This window comes from Salminus brasiliensis, chromosome 23 (assembly GCF_030463535.1).
Source record: "Salminus brasiliensis chromosome 23, fSalBra1.hap2, whole genome shotgun sequence".
In the NCBI taxonomy this organism is placed as follows: domain Eukaryota; kingdom Metazoa; phylum Chordata; class Actinopteri; order Characiformes; family Bryconidae; genus Salminus; species Salminus brasiliensis.
The window spans coordinates 24,364,560-24,384,055 of NC_132900.1; the positions used below are offsets into that span (position 1 = coordinate 24,364,560).

General features: G+C 40.2%; 1 protein-coding gene across 4 annotated transcripts; it reads left to right on the forward strand.

Annotated features, from left to right (window-relative positions):
- The first annotated feature begins 4,483 nt into the window (after positions 1 to 4,483).
- On the forward strand, positions 4,484 to 18,021 carry vegfaa (vascular endothelial growth factor Aa). Of its 4 annotated transcripts, none has more exons than XR_011978277.1 (7): positions 4,484 to 5,286; positions 6,459 to 6,504; positions 10,153 to 10,349; positions 11,193 to 11,269; positions 11,411 to 11,443; positions 13,832 to 14,065; positions 15,920 to 15,992. XR_011978277.1 is itself a non-coding variant. In XM_072668438.1 (7 exons), exons 1-7 carry the CDS (start codon positions 5,221 to 5,223, stop codon positions 17,808 to 17,810), a joined length of 573 nt encoding a protein of 190 aa, XP_072524539.1. In that variant the 5' UTR covers positions 4,496 to 5,220; the 3' UTR covers positions 17,811 to 18,021. The 4 variants fall into 4 exon arrangements, 2 of the variants coding, with proteins under 2 accessions (XP_072524539.1, XP_072524540.1); XM_072668438.1 differs by lacking the exon at positions 13,832 to 14,065 and adding an exon at positions 17,789 to 18,021 and having other exon boundaries at positions 4,496 to 5,286; positions 15,920 to 16,051; XR_011978278.1 differs by having other exon boundaries at positions 5,220 to 5,305.
- The last annotated feature ends 1,475 nt before the right edge of the window (positions 18,022 to 19,496 follow it).

Below are 19,496 nucleotides of genomic sequence, written 5' to 3' on the forward strand. Positions count from 1 at the left end.
GGAGTTTGTCCCCCTTTCATGTAGTAACAACCTCTACTCTCCTGGGAAGATTTCAAACCAGATGTTGGAACATTATTGTGAGGTGTATTTGATTGCATTCAGCCACACCAGAGTGAGCAGACCAACTGATGCCAAAGGTACTGGATAGAGCCTCATCACTTTAGAGAACCCCACAGCTCAATGCTGAGGGGCTTTATGCCCCTCTAGTTCACCCTGGTGACCTTAGCCTTACGTGCTCATGGCTGCTCCAGAGTGTCCCGTTCTATTGGTCAGTACTTTTATGTGGAGATTATACCATGTGAACACTTGTATCAGTCAGCTGAAATTCATTTATTAAAAAGGATGTCCAGATACTTTTGGACAGATTTGGTAAGAGTAAGTCTTTTTTTGAGCCACACAATGGAGAAAGATGGAAAATCCCTCATGCTCTGTGTTATTATTTTAGGGTTAATGTGTTAATTATTCAAAGCCAAATGACACATTGCCTTTACCAGTATAGTCCTGCGCTTTCCATTAGACATGACATTCAGGGAAATGAGGTTTACTTGGAATACTCTGCAGACTGTGACTGGCCCATTCTATTTACACCGGACCAATTCACACTAATGTCTCAAAATGAAAGAGGATGCGTAATACAGAGGCTAAGTTGTGCAAACAACTCTTCTCGTCATGGACTTCCCAAACTGTTTTGGCCAGCAGCTATCTCGCTGTTTTAATCAATGAGGGACCGGCTAATGAATAGAGTGGTCATACTTTCACTTTATGAACTGCTTAACTGTGTTGGAAATAATAATATAGATTGACAAACAATAGCTAGAACAAGAGAGCCTTTCAGTATGTGTTCCTTTAATACATTAGAACCTATTCACTGCTGTAATTAAACAGATATTTCACACTTGTTGCGCAGCAGCAGGAGCTAATTGCTGCAGGGCTTAGAGCACAGGCCCCTATATTAAACTCAGCACAGGAGGATGGATGGAGAGCAGAGAACAAAACGTAGAGAAGAGTTGAAGTGGTCAGGACACCATGGAAACCGAGTAAAGGGTCCACTATAGAGGGCAATGGAAGAAAGAGTAAGGCACCATCAGCATGTCCGAGAAAGGGAAAAGTCTTTTTTACTGGAGTACAAAGAGAAAGTGTGCATGAGTGGTTTAGAACACTTTCAGGACAAAATGTTGTAATAACACAACAAATTTAAGATATAATTTATTAGATATTAGCATTACATATATGTGTTGGTGTAACACATATATGTTTTTGTGTGTGAGTGAGGTTTGAAAGGAGACTAAAGCTACCTCTAAATCTTCAAAGGGCGCCGTCTGGACAGACTCCTCACGTACTGTCTGACTAAAATAGCCATTCTCAGCAGTGCAGATTCATGGGAACCAGGGTAGGCTGTCATTGCCTCATGTGCACACACACACACACACACACACTCCCCAGGGCAACAAACACCAGCTCAGATTCCCATCCACTACCCTCTGAGAGTAAGGTACAGATACATGCCACTGTTTGTCACTGTAACAATCCTACAGACACAGCTCAAGTATTTCTTTATTCATGGGATTCAGTTAATTTATGTGTTTATATGAAGCTTTTTACAATGATTATTATGCTAAAGCACCTGTTCACAAATCATACCTCCATGAGAGCATGAGTAAGAACCCCTGAGAGAACCACAATAGAACCACTAAAAAGAACCATTAAGAGAAACCGAGTCTCAAAGGAAGAAGCTCACTAAAAGCAAGAGTGAGAACAATTGTAAGGAAGATTCTAAATGAGATCCTCCATATGAGCATAGAGAAGAACCATTGAGAGGAACATAGACTTAAAAGCAGAAACGTAAGAGCATAGGTAAGAACCATTGAGAAGAACAGAGACTCAGAAAGAGAAGCTCCCTAAGAGCATCGAGAAGAAAGAAAAAAAGTGAAACCAAGATCTCCCTAAGAACATAGAGAAGAACCACTGAGTGGAATCAAGACTCAAATAAAGAACTTTTCACCTTAGAGGAACCACGACTCAATATGAGAACCCTCCCCAAGAGTATAGAGAATAATCATTGAGAGGAACCAAGGTTTAAAAGGAGCACTTACCTAAGAGCATGAGAAAAAAAAAACACAGAGAGAATCCAACACTTAAAAAGAGAACCTCCCTAGAAGCATTAAAAAGAAACCGAGACTCAAAAGAAGAAACTTACTAAGAGCAAGAGTAAGAACTGTTGTGAGGAACTAAGATTCTAAAGGAGATCCTCCATATGAGCATAGAGAAGAATAAGAAGCATAAGAAAAAACTATAGAGGAATTGATACTCAAAATTACAATCTCCCCATGAGCACAGAGAAGAACCACTGAGAGGAATCCAGATTTAAAAGAAGTACCTTTCTAAGAGCATAAATAAGAACCAGTGACAAGAACAGACTCAGAATCAGAACATTCCTAATAATGTAGAGAAGGGCAACCAAATGAGTCTTGCCTGGGGAACAACCACTCAGAGGGACAAAAACTCAAAGGAGAACCTTCCTAACATCATGAGGAAAAGATGATCCAACACACAAAAGAGAACCACAATAAAAGACATAGAAGGCAAGAGCATGAGGAAGAACCAATGAGATGAACCAAGACTCAAAGGAAGAATCACCCAAAGATCATAGAGAAGAACCATTGAGTGTAACTGAGTCAATGGTTCTAACTTAAATGCAGCTGACTCCACTTTCCCTTCTAGAAATAGACTCTGGCTGCAAGCGTCCTCTCTCAGAGTCCTCTTGCGTCCTCTCTTAGTTATTAATAGGGCTTCTGAAATCTTGCACGTGGCTGTCACACTAAAACTCCCCACCTTACTTTTCTCTGTTTCATCAAATGTAAACCAGTTTGTACTTAGGCTTTATTATATTTAGGCGTGCTTTGCACAGAGATCAATAGCAGCGCAGAGGAGAACAGAATACTTGAATAGAAAAAGTATAATATAGAAAAAAAAAAAAACAGAATAGAATAGAGAATATAGAATAGGACACATTTTAACAGAATAGAATACATTTGATTAGAAAAGAATAGCATATAAATGCAATACTTTACAATATACATGAAATAGAATATATAAGATCACAATATAGTGAATCATAATACATTAGATTTGGACACAAATTTTGAATAAAACAGAATATAAGAGAATTGAATGTAGAATAGTATATAGAATAAATCAGAATAGAATAGAATAAAATAGAATACATATTTCTATACATATTATACATTGTATAATATGTATAGAAATATGTATAATATATATAGGAAAGAAAAAGAAGAATAGAATATAGAAAATAAATGACTGTAGAATAGAATAGATCTGTGTATATTATCATATTTCAGAATAGAATATAATAGTTTAGAATTGAATAGAATATATCAGTGTGTAATAGAATAGATCAGAAAAGAATAGAATGAAACAGATGAGTGTAGAACAGAATAGAATACAATAGAACGGATCAGTGCGTTATAGAATAGATCACAATAAAAAACAAATACAACACAGTACAAACAAAAGAGAAAACTACAGCAACTTACAGCATACATTACTATCTTATACATCAGGTTTACAAGAGTAATGAATAAATAAAATATTGAAAATTGGGCCAACATAATGTACATGGTTTGGTCTTTTTCTTTCGCCATTAAAAAAAATTCTGCTCCCTATATCAGTAAGGACCTTCTCATCAGTTCCAGTTTAGTCATTAACATTTATTTCCTAAGTTGATTGTGTTGTGTTGCTTTAGGTCCTGGACTGCTTTACTGTAGCTTACTCCTCTCACTTTGGAGCTTTAGCGTTCACAGTGGTGGAGAATAGAGACAGGTGTCTAAACCTCTAAAAGATCCCTCACAGAAAGTTATTACACCAGTGGTTATGAATACACTACCTGATGCCTGAGACACTTTAGGTTTAGGTGTTTTTTTTTGTTTGTTTGTTTGTTTGTTTTTGCAAAGCAAAATGGGTATTTTACACCCGAAACCATTAACATGGTGGAAGCACATATGCAGGGCGCTGTGTAGCAAAAAGAATTTTCCAATTTACCACTATTTAAAATTTATTTTCCACATTTCAAATAAAACTCAGGAGACACGTGTGGGATTACTGGTGTGTTTGGATAATACATACAATTGTTTCTATACAATTACCCGTTTCAGCTCAACCGCTGAATTGTCCGGAAATTGGGGAGAACCATGACTTTTGATGGGTTAAATGGAGCGCGTCTGGGTTCACTTTACACACCTCTGGAGAAGAGCAGCTTTTGGCTTATTATTATTAAAAGCCGTGAGAAAGTGTAAGAGGGGTAAACGCCTCCCAGTTACGTCGCTGCTTTCGCCCCACCCTTACCCTAGTGTCCAATGGAGGCTCGCAGTGACTCCTACGCCGCGTCCAATAAAATACTCTACATCCCGTGACGCCAGTCTCCTCGCCCATACAGAGGACGTCAAAGCCTGAGTGGCCAATAGAAAGGCACGTCGTCGAGCGCCCCACTCTCAAGACAGAGAGCGTGAACCGGGCGCAAGAGACGAGAGCGAGCGAGCGAGAAGGAGAGAGAGAGAGAGAGAGAGAGAAAAGAGACACGCACGCACACACATACACATAGAGAGGGATAAAGAGAGTGAGCTCCCAATTGAAGCAAAGAGAGGAAGGAGAAAGGAAGCCGTGAAGACGCTTTTCGCCCCCCTGCGCAAGGATTGGATCATTTTTGGCACCATGAAATGCTGATTCGTGGTCCGTTCGTCTCCGTGCGTAACGCGTATTGTCGTCTCGTCTTTGCCGCACACATACACACGCGCGCGTGCTGGGAGCTCTACGGCAAACTTTTTTTACGCTCGTTTTGTGTTTTATTTCTATTCTTCACGTCTTTTTATTGATCCTTGATCGTCTTTTCCATTGTGGATTGTAGGAAGTGATCAGAGGGAGGACGCGCGCCGAGCCCGTGTGGATTTTCTCCTTTTTTGCATTTCCATTCCCAGAATCCATTTTTGTTTTATTCTGAGGATTTTCTCGCAGGTGCCTCCTGACTGTGGCAGTATGGGAGTGCTACTCTGACCCCCCCTACCCCTCACTCCTCCTCCTCCTCCTCAGTGTCACGGGTTCTGCTCCTCTGTAGAGGCCTGATTCTCCTTGTTCCCAGCCTTCACTCCTTAAAAAAAACCTGTGGTTTGGTTTTGCAGAACTTTGTGGAAAAAGCCAAAAACCATGAACTTTGGTGTCTATTCGCTGCACTTGGTTTTAGCAGCGCTGCTCCACGCGTCTGCACTGAAGGTAGGAGCACTCTGATGGGGTGAGTGTGTGTGTGTGTGTGTGTAAGTGTGTGCTGTCTGTGCTGTGTGTGAATGAGTGTGTGTGGGTGGGGGGGTGTCTCGCTGCAATCACATCATCACACCAACTATTAGCTATTAGAGCCCTTCAGCTGTCATTAGTAGCCATTAATGGCTCTTGTGATCTCAGTTGGCCTGCTTGGGGCCTGCCCTGTTGCCTTAGTCTGACACACATTAATTACTGATTTATTAATGAGTCTAATCCTCTGATTTGATCCATCTGTTTGAGAGTGGGAGCTGTTCTTGACATAGTAGGCAGCACTGACAGTGATTGTGGCCTTTGGTTTGACACCGGTAAGGGTGTATTTGCATTAGGCACTACAGACACATCTGTAATAATAATATATAATATATAATATAATAAGACATTTCCCATAGTTCTGTGAGCAGACCTTATTCTAGTGCTCTAGGGCTGCAACCTGCAGCTGCTTTCCCCTCAGTGCATCATATATCAGATGTTAGAACTAATACCCTGCTGGTTACCAGGGTAGCTGGAGTGATCCCAGCTTATCTAAACAGCCTTATTGATCGTAATATGTATTCTTAATGCATCTGAAACAGCGGAGGTGTTTTTATGTATATGCATGCTGGTGATGGTCTGGTGCAATGCCTGAGCACGGTTGCACCAGTCAGGCCTCACACCTGCAGCACTGTAACACACCTCCAGGTCTGATATCAGCCTTGCAAAAAAGCCTGGAAGGAACACCCGGAGTGTCTGTTTCACTCTTGCAGAATTCAGTCTGGCTCAAATGGCTGCTGTGTTAATGCAAGGACTTATGACCAGAGCATAATGATTGTGCAGTGTAAAGGCGGGAAAATGGGGACAGGGCAGAAATACAATAATTCCTACTGTAAAGGGATTACATGTTAACTAATGTATACAGTGTGAACACACTGAATATCATAGATAAATTGTTATTATTAATAATGTTATTTTGTAATTCCCTGCAGCTTTAAATGTTCCATTTTTTATTGCACAACGCTACAGATCAATATAGTTTATTACAGTGCTTTTGGTTTATTTAATACATTCCAGGCATATTTGATCAATCAAGCCGACGTTTAAGAGGCACTTTTTTAATTAGCTTGTTTTTGCTTCTTTTTTCCCCACCACAGGCGGCACACATACCTCCCAAAGACGGAGACAAAAGCAAAAATGAAGGTAAGTGGCTCTCTAAATGAACCCCTGAAGGGTTTACTGCAGAAACTTTGGATCTGAGAGATGCAACTTTTTTCCCTTTACTAAATCAGTTGTGAGCACTGCCCCCTTGCGAACGTAGTCAGAATGACAGCCTTGTGGCACGAGGCAAAGTCTGAAACCTGGACTACACAGTTGGCAAGCTGTCAGCCGGGCCTTTCATATTCAGTATTTAATTCCCTACACTTTCTACACAGCTTGGTTAATCATTTGTTTCAGCTGTGAACGAGGATAGAATTTTTCCGTTCTCTTTTATCCCTCTTTTTTCCGAGCACTGTCAAAACAAAACAAATAATTTACTGTATGCCGGCAGCCTTGGCAGGAGGCAACAGACGAAGCTATGTTTGTTTATGAGTGGTGACACAGCTAAGCTAGTTTGCTCGTCAAATTTCCCCCAAGGTCAAATTCAGTGGACGGTAGCCGACCCAGGTGGGTGTTGGGGTGAACTCAGCTGATTGACTAGCAAGCTGTCTCGGTTTAAAGGGCCAGTATCACAGAAAAAATCCAATCCAAATCCAGATATAATACTTATATATGGATATAATAAATAAATAAATAAATAAATAAATATATATTTATAAACAGCCTGTTTTTAATTCATTTTTGTGATGTCACAAAGTCCAACTCATTTACATGTCTCCGCCCACTCCACTCACTTCAGTTAAGCTCTAGGCCCTCATGCTGAAGTTTTAAGGGCACAATGCAGAACAGTCAAAATCAGAGCTAATTTACATAAATTAGTCTTAAATGCACAAAGACTCTAATTCTTAGGGATAAAGAGAGATAATTGGTGCCAGTCAATATATTGAACTGCTTTTCGTGATGTCCCAAAAGCCCACTGTAACAATGAAACACTTATACAAAGTGTATAAGTGTTTTGGCTCGGATTTCAGACGGATTTATATATATTGGTCTTAAAGGAACAGTGGCAAAAACAGATTGCTTAATTCTAAGGGATAAAGAGGTGTTGTCAACATTAATGGCTATTTTTGATACAAAACAAACAGTGAAAATATTTGGGATATGGGCCTAAACTCTGATACAACGGCTTGCTAACTCCGGAACACTGTTTTTTTGTTTTGTAGCGCTCCCTGTTTAAAGCGAAGGTTGTTGACGCATTTAGTGTTTGTGGAAAGGACTGAAAAGGTTTCTGCTTATAATGAGCAAACTGAGTGTTGTTGTTGTGACTATGTTGCGTGTGGTCACTTTGTACTCTTAATGTTTTCTGGTCCTCCAGGGCCTCATGAGGAGGTGTGATATTCCTCTGGCATTGCAGCTACAGATTAAATTATGTCTAGCAGTGGAACAGACAGCGAAGGCTAAGGTGTCCCCAGCTCTGATACAGCTAGCAGTGCAGCACGTCCACATCCCGCTGAAGAAAGATGCTAGTGTACAGGCAGACATTAATGTTGATGACTTGGCAGTTAGCAAAAAGGATCATTTGAGCAAGAAATGCTAGTGTTGCTAATTAGGAATGGAAGCCAGGGTGCGCCGGTTTGTGTGGTCTGCTGTGCCTAATGCTAGCTAGTTGTGTGCAACAATTCACAACAGTCTTAATTTGATACAACACAGTGGTCTCTTAGTCAATATTTAAACTCAGCCAAAATAGTCTATTTTGATTATATGTGTAATTTTCTTAGAATTATAATTATAATTAACATTATAAAAGTGCAGCATTTGAAAAATCTAAAGATCTTTCAGTGTCCTGATCTGACACTCTAGCCACACGCTAATGCTCTAGCCACAAGGTAATATGTTAGCCCCAAGCTAACATACTAACCACTAGCAAACCATTATGCAAATCACAAGACAGCAATGCAATATGACACAATTTGGTAAAATTGGATGCTTCAAGGATTCATTAGAATCATGTTATTTTGTGTTCAGTATTTTAGTGCACAAGACTGTTACACTATTGTTAAATAGTCAAAGTTAAAGGACTGAACCTTTTTGTTTAGAGTTTAGAGTTTTAAGGGGGTTTAGTACAAGCAGAGGTTCTATATGGAACCAAGACAATTCAAAAAACAATTTGAATGGTTAAATGGATTAAATGTTCTTTAAAGAACCATTTTAAAGATGGCTCAGTGAAGCACCTTGTTCTGCAATTTCCAAAGAATCATTTTTTCTTTCTGAATAGAACCACTTTGCTTTAAAAAGGAAGTTCCTTGATAAAAGGAAGCAGTACTAGAAATTAGCAAATAATTATTTAAAGAACCATCCTAAAACCATTTTTTTTATTAAACCCCTTTTCAGCACCTGTCCTTTCTTTGCTGAGTGCACTAGCTAGCATTACAACCCCCTTTAGCTTTCATTCATTAGCAAGCATTTGAGCTTGAAGCATCCATGGGAAGATTAACACTGGACATGGTGGACAGATTAACCGTGCGCAGTACAGGTCAGCATTCTTTGGTGAACAAATTAACCTTACACACACTGCTTGAAGAACTGGCCTGCAATCCATAGCATAGCATAGCTAGCATGAGGTGTTAAAGCACAGCTTCCTCTCTCTGCTTCAGAGATGTCCCTGGGGGTGGGCTTTTAATCCAAGGTCAATGGTCAAAGGTGAAGCTCGGCGCCACAGTGGGTCACAAGGTGCTGAGGTCACATGGACCAGGGTGGGATCTGCAGGGATCTTTCTGGAATGAGGGAGGAAGGGGCATACAGGGCATATGTGTGTGTTTGTGTGTGGTCAAGCTAGCAGGTCAGTCTTTTTTTCTCCTCCCACTTAGGTAAAATTAAGGCCCTCATCTACACAATAGGCTTTTGTGGGGTGTTGAGCCACACAGATCTTTAGCATTGTTTCTTCGCTAATCTGGCTTTTTGCGCTGGGCCTCCACTTAGGAAGTTCCCCCCGTACCTGACGGCCGGACAAAAAGGAGCCAAGGGCTCTGTCGAATTGGCAGCGCTCCTGGGAAGAGAAAAAGAGAAACAGAAAAGGTAGAAGAGAGACGGGACAAAGGGCAGGTTATGTGCAGAGAGGAGACGTTGAGTAATCCCAGCAGTTCAGCATGAAGGTTAATGGTGCACTTCAGGGTTCAGAGTCGGGTTGGTAGTTCCTTATAGTCAGGATGTGAGCTAATGTAGGCCACTCTTCTAGGTAAACATGCGTTGATGGATTGTAATGCACTGGGCCTGGTTTCACTAAAGCTTCGTAGCATTAAGAGCATCTTAGCTGGGAGCGAAAGCATTGAATGTAACACTCATACTACTTTTTTTGGCCTGATCAGCACTGATTTTGGAATGTTATAATCTGTTATAATAACTTATAATAATATTTAATAAAGCTTGCACTCACTCAACATTGCATTAAGTTTCCTGTTGACTTACTAATTGACTTATTTTAACTGAATTAACTTTAATTTAACTTACTTTACAAGTACATTCCACAATTTTATTTTATTTTTTTTACGTCATCAAATATCAAATGTTGGCCAAATCTCATTGCAGTATTCCGATGCAGGAGCGATTGCAGTATTATCATGTACCTAAGAAACGTATTTCGGAATAATCCTGTAAAGAATCATAACTTAATTAGATCGTTGTGAGATGTACTTTCCTCTACTTCTACATCTCCTAACTGGTCTGTTTCTTTACTTTCCTCTTCTTTCTCAGTGGTTGGCTTCATGGATGTCTACACGAAAAGCCAGTGTAATACCCGGGAGGTTCTTGTAGACATCTTGCAGGAGTATCCGGACGAAATAGAGTCCACCTACATCCCATCCTGCGTAGTTCTCAACCGCTGTGCAGGCTGCTGCAACGATGAAGCACTGGAGTGTGGCCCCACGGAGACACGAAATGTCACGATGGAGGTAAGTCAGTCAATCTCAATATATCAATCATATCATCATATCAATGTAATTCACACACAGTGATGGGAATCAGCTGAGGGTGCAATATTTTGATTAGTTTATTAATAAAGTAAACTATGTACTAACTAATTCTTAGTAGATACTGAATGATTCATAGTAGTTAATGAATAGTTTCTAGTGGATGATGAATAGTTCATAGCAGATACAGAATAATTTGTAGTGGATACTGAATAACTCCTAGCAGATATTAAATAATTCATAGCAGGTACTGAATAATTAATTGTAGATACTGAATAATTCATAGCAGGTACAATAAGACTAAAGCTGAACAATAAGCTAAGCTACACAAAGCATAAGCTAAGCAAATAATAAGTTTAGTGGTAAAAATTAAACAGCAGTGATAGGACACTAAGATTCCTCACATGTAACTAAGCAGATGTTACTGATCTACTTATCTTAAACATGTTGGGTAATAGAGTGGTTAGAAGAATATGGTTTGAAATAAAAAACAAGATTAGTCCAAAGATGACCTGCATCCAAAACTGCTCACTGCCTTTCTCCTAGTGGCCTTTTCAAGCTAGGGGAAAGTGAGGCCTGGTCCAGTGGCATGTGAGCTATGTTGTTTACCCCCTCATGCGCTGTTTATACCCGTGTTTGTGTGCTCAAAGTCCCTCTCACCCACAGCCAAGGCCTGAAATTACGAATAATAATGCCACACAGCCTCCTGTTTCTCAGCTGTCAGCGATCTGGGGTTGATAAATCATTTAGCAGATCTCTGAGAGAGGTCAGAGTATGGTCAGAAGAAAGAGGAATTCTTATCAATTGTCTCTCCTCTCTTTGCAGGTATTAAGAGTGAAACAAGGTGTATCGCAACATAAATTTCAGTTGCGTTTCACAGAACACACAAAATGTGAATGCAGGTGGGTAGCCCAAAAACTGTTCATTATAAATACTGAACTGTATAGTTGAGTGAATTTACCAAACTAAATTATTGGAAACAATGTAATAATGTAAATTAATAATTTTAATGATTGTCATTTTTAAATCATTTTTCCTTTTAGACAAAAACAAGAAGTCAAAACAAAGAAAGAAAAGTAAGTAAATTTTATCTACTTTGTGTGTGTGTGAGTGCACGTGTGGGTATGCGTGTCCGAGTGTGTATGAACTGACTATTAGTAATACTAAAACTAGACTAGCTCGTATCTTTTGCTTTGTTAAAGACTACTTGTATTGATCATACTGATTAATTAAAAAATGAAATGAGAAGCAGTCAGCTGGACACTGCGCTACCAGTGGCCCACTGGATGACATGCGCAAATGCTAATGCTAATGTCGGTGCCGAAGGTGCTCTGTCTTTACACTTGCGTCAGATGCTTTGGTTCAGGATGTGCAGAAAGGCTGTTTTAGTGTCATTTCACGCAGTAGTGGGTGGTATGCCACAAAGAAGCGAACAAACGCTGTGCTAAACGCTAGCATGTTGAGCGGAAAGTCTGAGTCAGGGTTCACAAACACAGCCATCTCTCAATCACCTCCCATTGTCCAGTCATTTACAGTCTGATCGAATCCAATTTGTCCGTAGGAGAGTGATACAAATTGGACTTCCAGTCTCTTGGGGTTAGCATGCATTTAGCCTAGCATGGACAGCAGCTGGGGCCTGTTCCTCACCAAAAGCTGATCACCAGCTGGTACTAAAGTGTGAATGACTGTAATATTTAAACTCCAGCAGTGTGTGACGGTGGTAGCTGTAAGCATGTCTCTGATATGGTCTTTTTGTGATTCTGGGTTCAGTTTAATGCAGCAATAGTAAAAGGCTAAGTGGTGCTTAGAGAAAGTGCCGTAAGTATCTGTACCACACAGTGGGTCGGCACTAGGGTGTTCAGACCTTCACTGAAAACAACAGTTTTGAATTTTTGGATAATGTTGTGACTGATCTTACTTATATTATTTAATTTGAACATTTATTTCTGTGTTGTTCAGTTTTTCTGTGTTTTCTCTATTTTGCGCAGTAAAAAAGCTTTCCGATCTACTTTTGTAGTTAATTATGATTTCCATGCTAATATGCTACTGCTGTTTAGCATGAATAAGTTTAATACAAATACAAGCAAATAAATTTTTTATTTTAAAATATATATGTTAAAATACATAGTGTCATGATATATACTGAAAGAGTGGTTTTAAAATGTCATGTGATATAAATGTTTGGCCATACCACAGCTAATTTTACAATCATGCCATTGAATTTACCTGCTGGAGTTATTTAACACTGATCTGACTGTCCTTAGACCAGTCCAGATGTCATTTTAGGATACAGTGGAGGGGGACATATTAGGTCTTTTATTGGGATAACAGGTATTTGAGTGGTGAGACAGCACTTGTGAGGTGCGGCTGTGTGTGTGTGTTCATGATGCTGTTTCTGACACTTTCTTCAGAGGTGTTAAGGACGGACCACACACGCGCACACACACATACGCACAGTGCAGTGCAGCTGCCTCAGAATGACCCTCAGATACGTCCCTATTCTAATCATAGCCACAGGTGCCACGCTGTTAGCCCAATTCTATTTTTAGTGCTGAGCTAAGAGCGCAGACTGCCTTTGCACCCACACCTCACTGTTAGACCATTCTGTCTGTGTGTGTCTGTGTGTGTATCTGAGATCATCTGTGTGTCAGGGAACGTACCTTGTTTAATTGGATGAGTGTCTGTCTGCGTGTGTGTGTGTGCGCATGCAGAGATGGATCAGGTTAGCAGGGAGGCTAAATCAAATCCTCTGCTTATGGAGCCAAATACAGGGTGAGGCTCCTCCTCCTGCAGCTCCCTTGCACGTACGCACCCCATCCCCCACCATTCAGCCTCCGATTCACAAGCTCAAGTTCACATCCCTGCGCTTCGATTCTTTCACCTAAGCCAGTCAAACGTGCACACACACACGCACACACCCACACATAGAGGAGAGGCTAGTGCTTATTTCAAGCAGGGCTCAGGGAGGCTGCACAGTTTTCTTTTAAAGCGATAGTTCAGTCTTAAAAACCTATTTACAGCATATTTTAGCCGCAATGCAATCAGCAAGGTGCAGGGACTCCAGCTACGACCCTGAAGTAATAGAAGCAAATGTACAACAGTTAGCATCTTTGCTTCAGACCGTGTGGAGATCTTTATTAGACTCACTCTTATCTATAAACATGGACTAAAGTCTAATTCGCATGAACTTTGCCTCATTGCTCCAGTGTTAGACAGCAGGTGCTTTTTTCAGGTTTAAATAAGGGTGTGGAAATGAGTTCAGTTAGATTTTTTAAACCCATCAGACACACACACACTCACACACACACACACAATGGCATTGCCGGGTGCTCATTTCAAGCAAGCCTCCGAAGTGGAAGCTGCTCTTTTGTTGTAAGTCTGTTTGTTTTGACTGAATCTCTGTGCATGTGTGTCGCCGTCCTCACATAGACACCCTGTCTTGCATTATTCATCTGTTTTTGCAGAAAACCCCGAAAGGGCAAAGGTCAAAAGGGAAAGGCAGAGCGACTGAGAGGCGACGGGCCCCAGGCCCATAGCGGCGGGCACGCTCCTCTGCAGCCCGGCCCTGTGTGTCTCGTGCTTGCGGGTTTGATGTTAGAGCAGTGTGTCTGGTTCTCCAGCTGCTGAGCATTTTCCTCTCTCTGCTGAGCGTTAGTGTGAGGCTGGCGCAGGGCCGTGGCTCAGGGGAAGCAGGAGAGGTAAACTGGGGTCTGTGAGCTTGCACGGCTGCTGCAGTTGCTGATCTGACCACTGGGGCTTGTTCTCCTCCTGTTTGCTGGCCTCTGCTGCCTCTGTGGCCTGTGATCGAATGTAGACTGATGGAGGAGCATGTGCTGGGGCTACACAATCATTATTTTGAATGGCTTATGATTGAGATTAGGGTGCAGTAACTAGTGATCAATAACGTTGATTACATAACACAATCACTCTCTAATGTTCATGTGACGTTCTGACGGACTATAATACACTACAGGAAGTGTAGGGGACACTTTCTAATGTTCTGTAATGTTAATATGATCAACACACTCATTCCGACAGACCCTTAACACACTACAGGAAGTCTAGGGAATGCTCTGTAATTTTCATATGACCTGAAGTAGGTGGCATTATGTGATTAGTGGATTAGAACGATTCTAGGAATCATCATTTCTTCATGTAGGTCAGTCTGTAGCTCTGGACAGATATAAGGCTTCTATATGTGTAAATGTGTGTGTGTGTGCACGCACTTTAAATAAAGATACTGCATCCTTCGGCACCAGGATCTGTACATTTGAAATTGTCAAATTTATAAAATGTCAAATTTAGCACTTTAAAACTGGTGTTCTGGACTGCTTTCTGACTGTTTTAATATGTTTATTAGAACATACCTCTTTGTGTGTCTGGTGTGTGTAAAAGCACGTAGCGGAACAGATCCCTGTAGTCTTCTGCGTTTACAGTAGCTACTAATGACTACATAGCACAATTGAGCAAGTCATTTGTGATGTGTGTGTGCATAGGTAGCTTCCAGCTTTCCCATCATGCACCATGGCTGCTCTCCTCCAAACTTCAAACGTTATACAAAATAGTCCTGTAGTACAATGTCCAGTCTGGCTCTGGGCAGACTGTCCTGTAATAATAAAGATGATGATGATGACTATTATAAAGATGGAGGAGACAGTGTGTGTGTGTGTGTGTGTGTGTGTGTAATGCTGCATGATGGGGGCAACCGTAATCAATAGAAATGAGAGGGATAAGAACAGTATGAGTGGGATGGGCGATATGGCCGCAGTGTAATATTGTGACATTTGCAGACATATGATATTTTATATTTTTAATTAACGTAATAAGGACCAGGATACAGATTTGAACAGGTTTATTAATTAGAGATGGACAATGATATTGGAATTGGTTTCAGATGAGATATTCAGTATATATTCAGAACAAGGTAAAATTGTAATATATGTTTATGGAATAACAATAACAGTTATTTTTGTTTCTATATTTTATTTACATGGAAAACATTGGATATCGGTCGAGAATTCCAATTCTCTTTTTTTTTCATTTTTTTTTTCAATATTTTACAATACATTCAGCTCTCAGTATACATTCTATAATATTCTATATAAAATATAAACAAAATATAATACCATATTTTTTGTTTTATATAGACATATATGTTTTTTCACAAAATTGAATCTACTAAGTATTTTAGTAAAAACAAGACTGTTTTAACCTTTTGACCCTTGGCCTATCATTAACACTTCACTGGGCCACTTTATTTGTATTATAACTGAAGGTGATGAAAATGTTGGAGTACCACAACATAAATTATTCCAATAATGATAACATACGGCCATATCATCCATCCCTGCAGTGTGTGTGTGCTGAGAAGAGACACAGGCTGTGTGTGTATGTGTGTGTTTGTGTATGTGTATATATGTTGGGGCATGAGTCTCTCTCTCTCCTGCTGTCTACAACGCTTTTCTAAGACCTATAGCTTAGACACCTCTCTCTCTCTGACTCTCTCTCTCTTTGTCTCTCTCTCCATGTCTCTCTCTTTGCTTCCCTTGCAGCCGCTGCGAGCCTTGCTCAGAGAGAAGGAAGCGCTTGTTTGTGCAGGACCCTCTCACCTGCAAATGTTCCTGCAAATTCACACAGTTACACTGCAAGTCCAGACAACTTGAGTTAAACGAAAGAACTTGCAGGTTTGTTTACGAACGTTTATGATGAAACAAACAACAGAACGCCGTGCCTCGTTTTCCTCTAGCTGCTGTCTGTCCTACATCACCTTGCCAAAGCTTTTTTGTGTGTATGGATATGTGTTTCTCTTGACTTTGCTTTCTGTCCTGCTGTGTATGCTGATCACGTGCTTGTTCAGTTTTGTTCTTTTTCGTCCTCCTTTCTTTGTATCGTGTGCATGTGGGCATGATCTGATCTGGCTTGTGCGTTGTGTGCACCGTTGGACTAAGATTCGGCATTTGCGCTTGATGTCAGAATGGACTGCAGAAAATAGTCCTGCGTCACTTTAAAGGTTAAAGGGTCCATATTCTGTGTCTTCTTATGTTCAGTCATTGCTCCAAATGAGTTCCGCTTATTAACATTTATGTGGTTTTATGCATCATTAGTGAAAGCTGTATAGAGCCATGCCAACTTAAAGAAACATCTGAAATCTTAAATGGTTGGTTCTTTACCCGGTTCTTTATCTTACAGATAGTTCTAAATAGGGTTCAGTATAGCATATAAAAAATGACTTTTTTTTTTTTTATGCCACATCGCACTTTTAAAATATATTATATATTATTATTATTCAATTTAATTCCAAAATATACAAATAAGCTCTGTTCTGATTGATAGCTTATTCCAAAAAGCAGTGATGTCATAAATGGCTGCATTTACACACTGCATAAACTCACATCACTATAGACGAAAAGATATGTGTAAATATGTTGACATCAGCATAGCTATGACATCATAAAAAACAGTATATTAAAACAGACTGTTGTTTCAGTTTGTTTTGTTTGGAGTAGGACTGAATGGTGTGTTTTGGTGCTTTAACAGTGTCCTACATTTAGGAAAAAAAACAACTTTACTTTTCCTCATACTATGGGCTCTTTAATCACGCAGGGTAAGCTTCAGTAAAATGCATAGAGGCTGAAAGACCTAATATTCTGGCAACAAGCAATACAGGTGTGTGTGTGGGGATTGAGAAAGAGCGAGCGTGTGCAAGTGAGACAGGTGGTGTATTAGTGTGTGTGTGCATACGTGTGTGTGACTGTAGGACTTTGAGATGCCACTGTGTGATGGAAGGCCATCACTCATAAACATCTCTGAGTAATTCATGCTTATCTAATCCAAATGTATGAGAGAGAATATGGTTGATTACGGACGCTGTAATCTGCAGGCTGCAGCGTGTAAACCGCTCCTTTATCACAGGACTAAGACCAGACTGGGCTTTAATTCAGCTGATGGATTTACAAAAACAAATCAAAAGTCAAAGACAAACAGAGCCAAACCCAAATTCAAAGTGTGTCCATGCTGCTTGCTTCTCTTGGCCCCTCTCCTCAGTGTCGTAATTGACCTTGATGGTGGTGCTGTAATCTCCTCTAACTGTGTGTTTGCAAAATGGGGTGGAGGGGGTGTAGATGGCTGAGACTGATTCAGAAGAGATCCCACCACACTTTTACTGGTCGCCAGCAGGGATGCACTGATATCAGAGAGCAGAGTAATATTTTTTATGTATAAGCACCATTGCCTTTATTTAAGTGCCCTTGAAGAACCTTTTCGGGAGAATATATAGCCAATTTAGGGGTTCTAGATGAGAAAAGTGGAGTTGGTATTTTGATGGATCAGTGTGGGTGTGGTCTCCAGAATCAGGAAAAAAAAACAATGAAATGCACAAAATTACAAACCCTGACGGATGGTTCTGTTTGGTTCTGTTCCAGATGTGACAAGCCAAGGAGATGATCGGGCCGAACAACAGCGGACACTGAAACGAATGAAGGAATATTTTCTCTTGGCACTTTCTTCTTTTCAGCCTGTGGACCATACTGCATAACACAACTCCAGAACACAGAGACAGAGGCATGTTTCCCCGCTGTATGTTTTTAAGAAATTAATATATGAATTCCTAGTTTATATATATATATATATATATATATATATATATATATATATATATATATATAATCTGTAAAGAGACAGACAATGTGTAACGCTGCTATGGGAAACACACGGTGAACGACAGTGCCTCAAGTTGCACGAGAGAGGGATGATATATTAGTGCCAGTGTCAGTTTGGACCTGTGGGTGGGGGAACGTTCACACGGGACACACCGCATCACTGACCGGAGCTGCTGTGGATTCGTATCTAACGGTGATCCAGAAACAGACTTTGTACAAGCGGACGGATCATCCGGGGCTGCGTTCCAATCGGACGAAACGGCAGAGGTCCACGTTGGCAAGTGTACGGGAAAAGAAAAAAAGCGGAACGATCTTCTGTGAGGACTTTTTGAAAGCGAGGGACAAAGTCTTACTCAAAACACGACGACTGTACTAACACGCAATAGAACTGAGTGTGTAAATAATAAAGGGATATTAAATGTTGGTATATACGGAGAGAGAAGAGTTCAGTTCCCTTTGTTTTCCAAAGAGAAGAGTTTAGGAACTGGTCACTCCGCCACCGTGACCATGGGTCTGTATATAAACATGCCTAATATCCCTTTCTGCTAGTACACTACATATTAATTTATAATGTTAGAAAATTTCAGTATTCTGTATTTAATTTGATCTATTTATATGCAGTGTTATTGTTTTGTTTGTTTGTTGTTGTTTATCAGCATCATCACCAATCTGCCTGATAACTAGATGATTTTTGTCACAGCAGAAAGTCTTAAACATTCCGGAAAAAGGCCTTTATTTTTGTTAGGGGGGGATTCTGTGGGGGGTTGCCGTAGAACTGCTGCCAAATCTGTGCGCAAGGAGCAGCAATTGGACCTGCGCTGACCTTTCAGCCTCGGCATGGCGTGAACAGAGAGATAAAGTGAGCGAGAGAGGAATTTATCTCTTCCCATTGAAAAAAACATTCTATTTCTAAAGTGACAATTTCTTTTGTCTGTTTGTTTTTCATTATATTTTCACAGTAATATATTTATTGTTGCGTTAAAGTTTAATTATTAACACCTGTTTTTTGTTGTTTTAGCTTAACATTAAAATATATTTATTTTCAAATGATATTGTTTTCTATTAAAAGCCAAGAAAAAAAAAACTAATTTACTTTTCGACTGCTGTTTTTATCTTTTCTTTACAGTGCTGGATAGGAACATAGGGTTCTACATAATACTGAAAAGAAACCCTTCTTTAAAGAACCATCTACAAGAGGTTTAGCTTGTGTTTAAAGTTAAAATCCCAGGTCATGCTACTTGCCATCAGCAGCCAGAGTCTGAGAGAGCACAATTGGCCTTGCTGTCTCAGGGGATGGTTAATGGAACTTACTCTATACATTAATCCTAGTGTGATGTTGGTCAGCAGAGATGTCTGTTAGCTGTAGTATCAGAGCTGGGGAGCTGTGCTTTCCTCTGAGCGCACTGGCTGCCTAGTGATGCTGCATCAGATACTAGTAAATACTAGTAGAACCCTTTTTATGGGTTGGGAG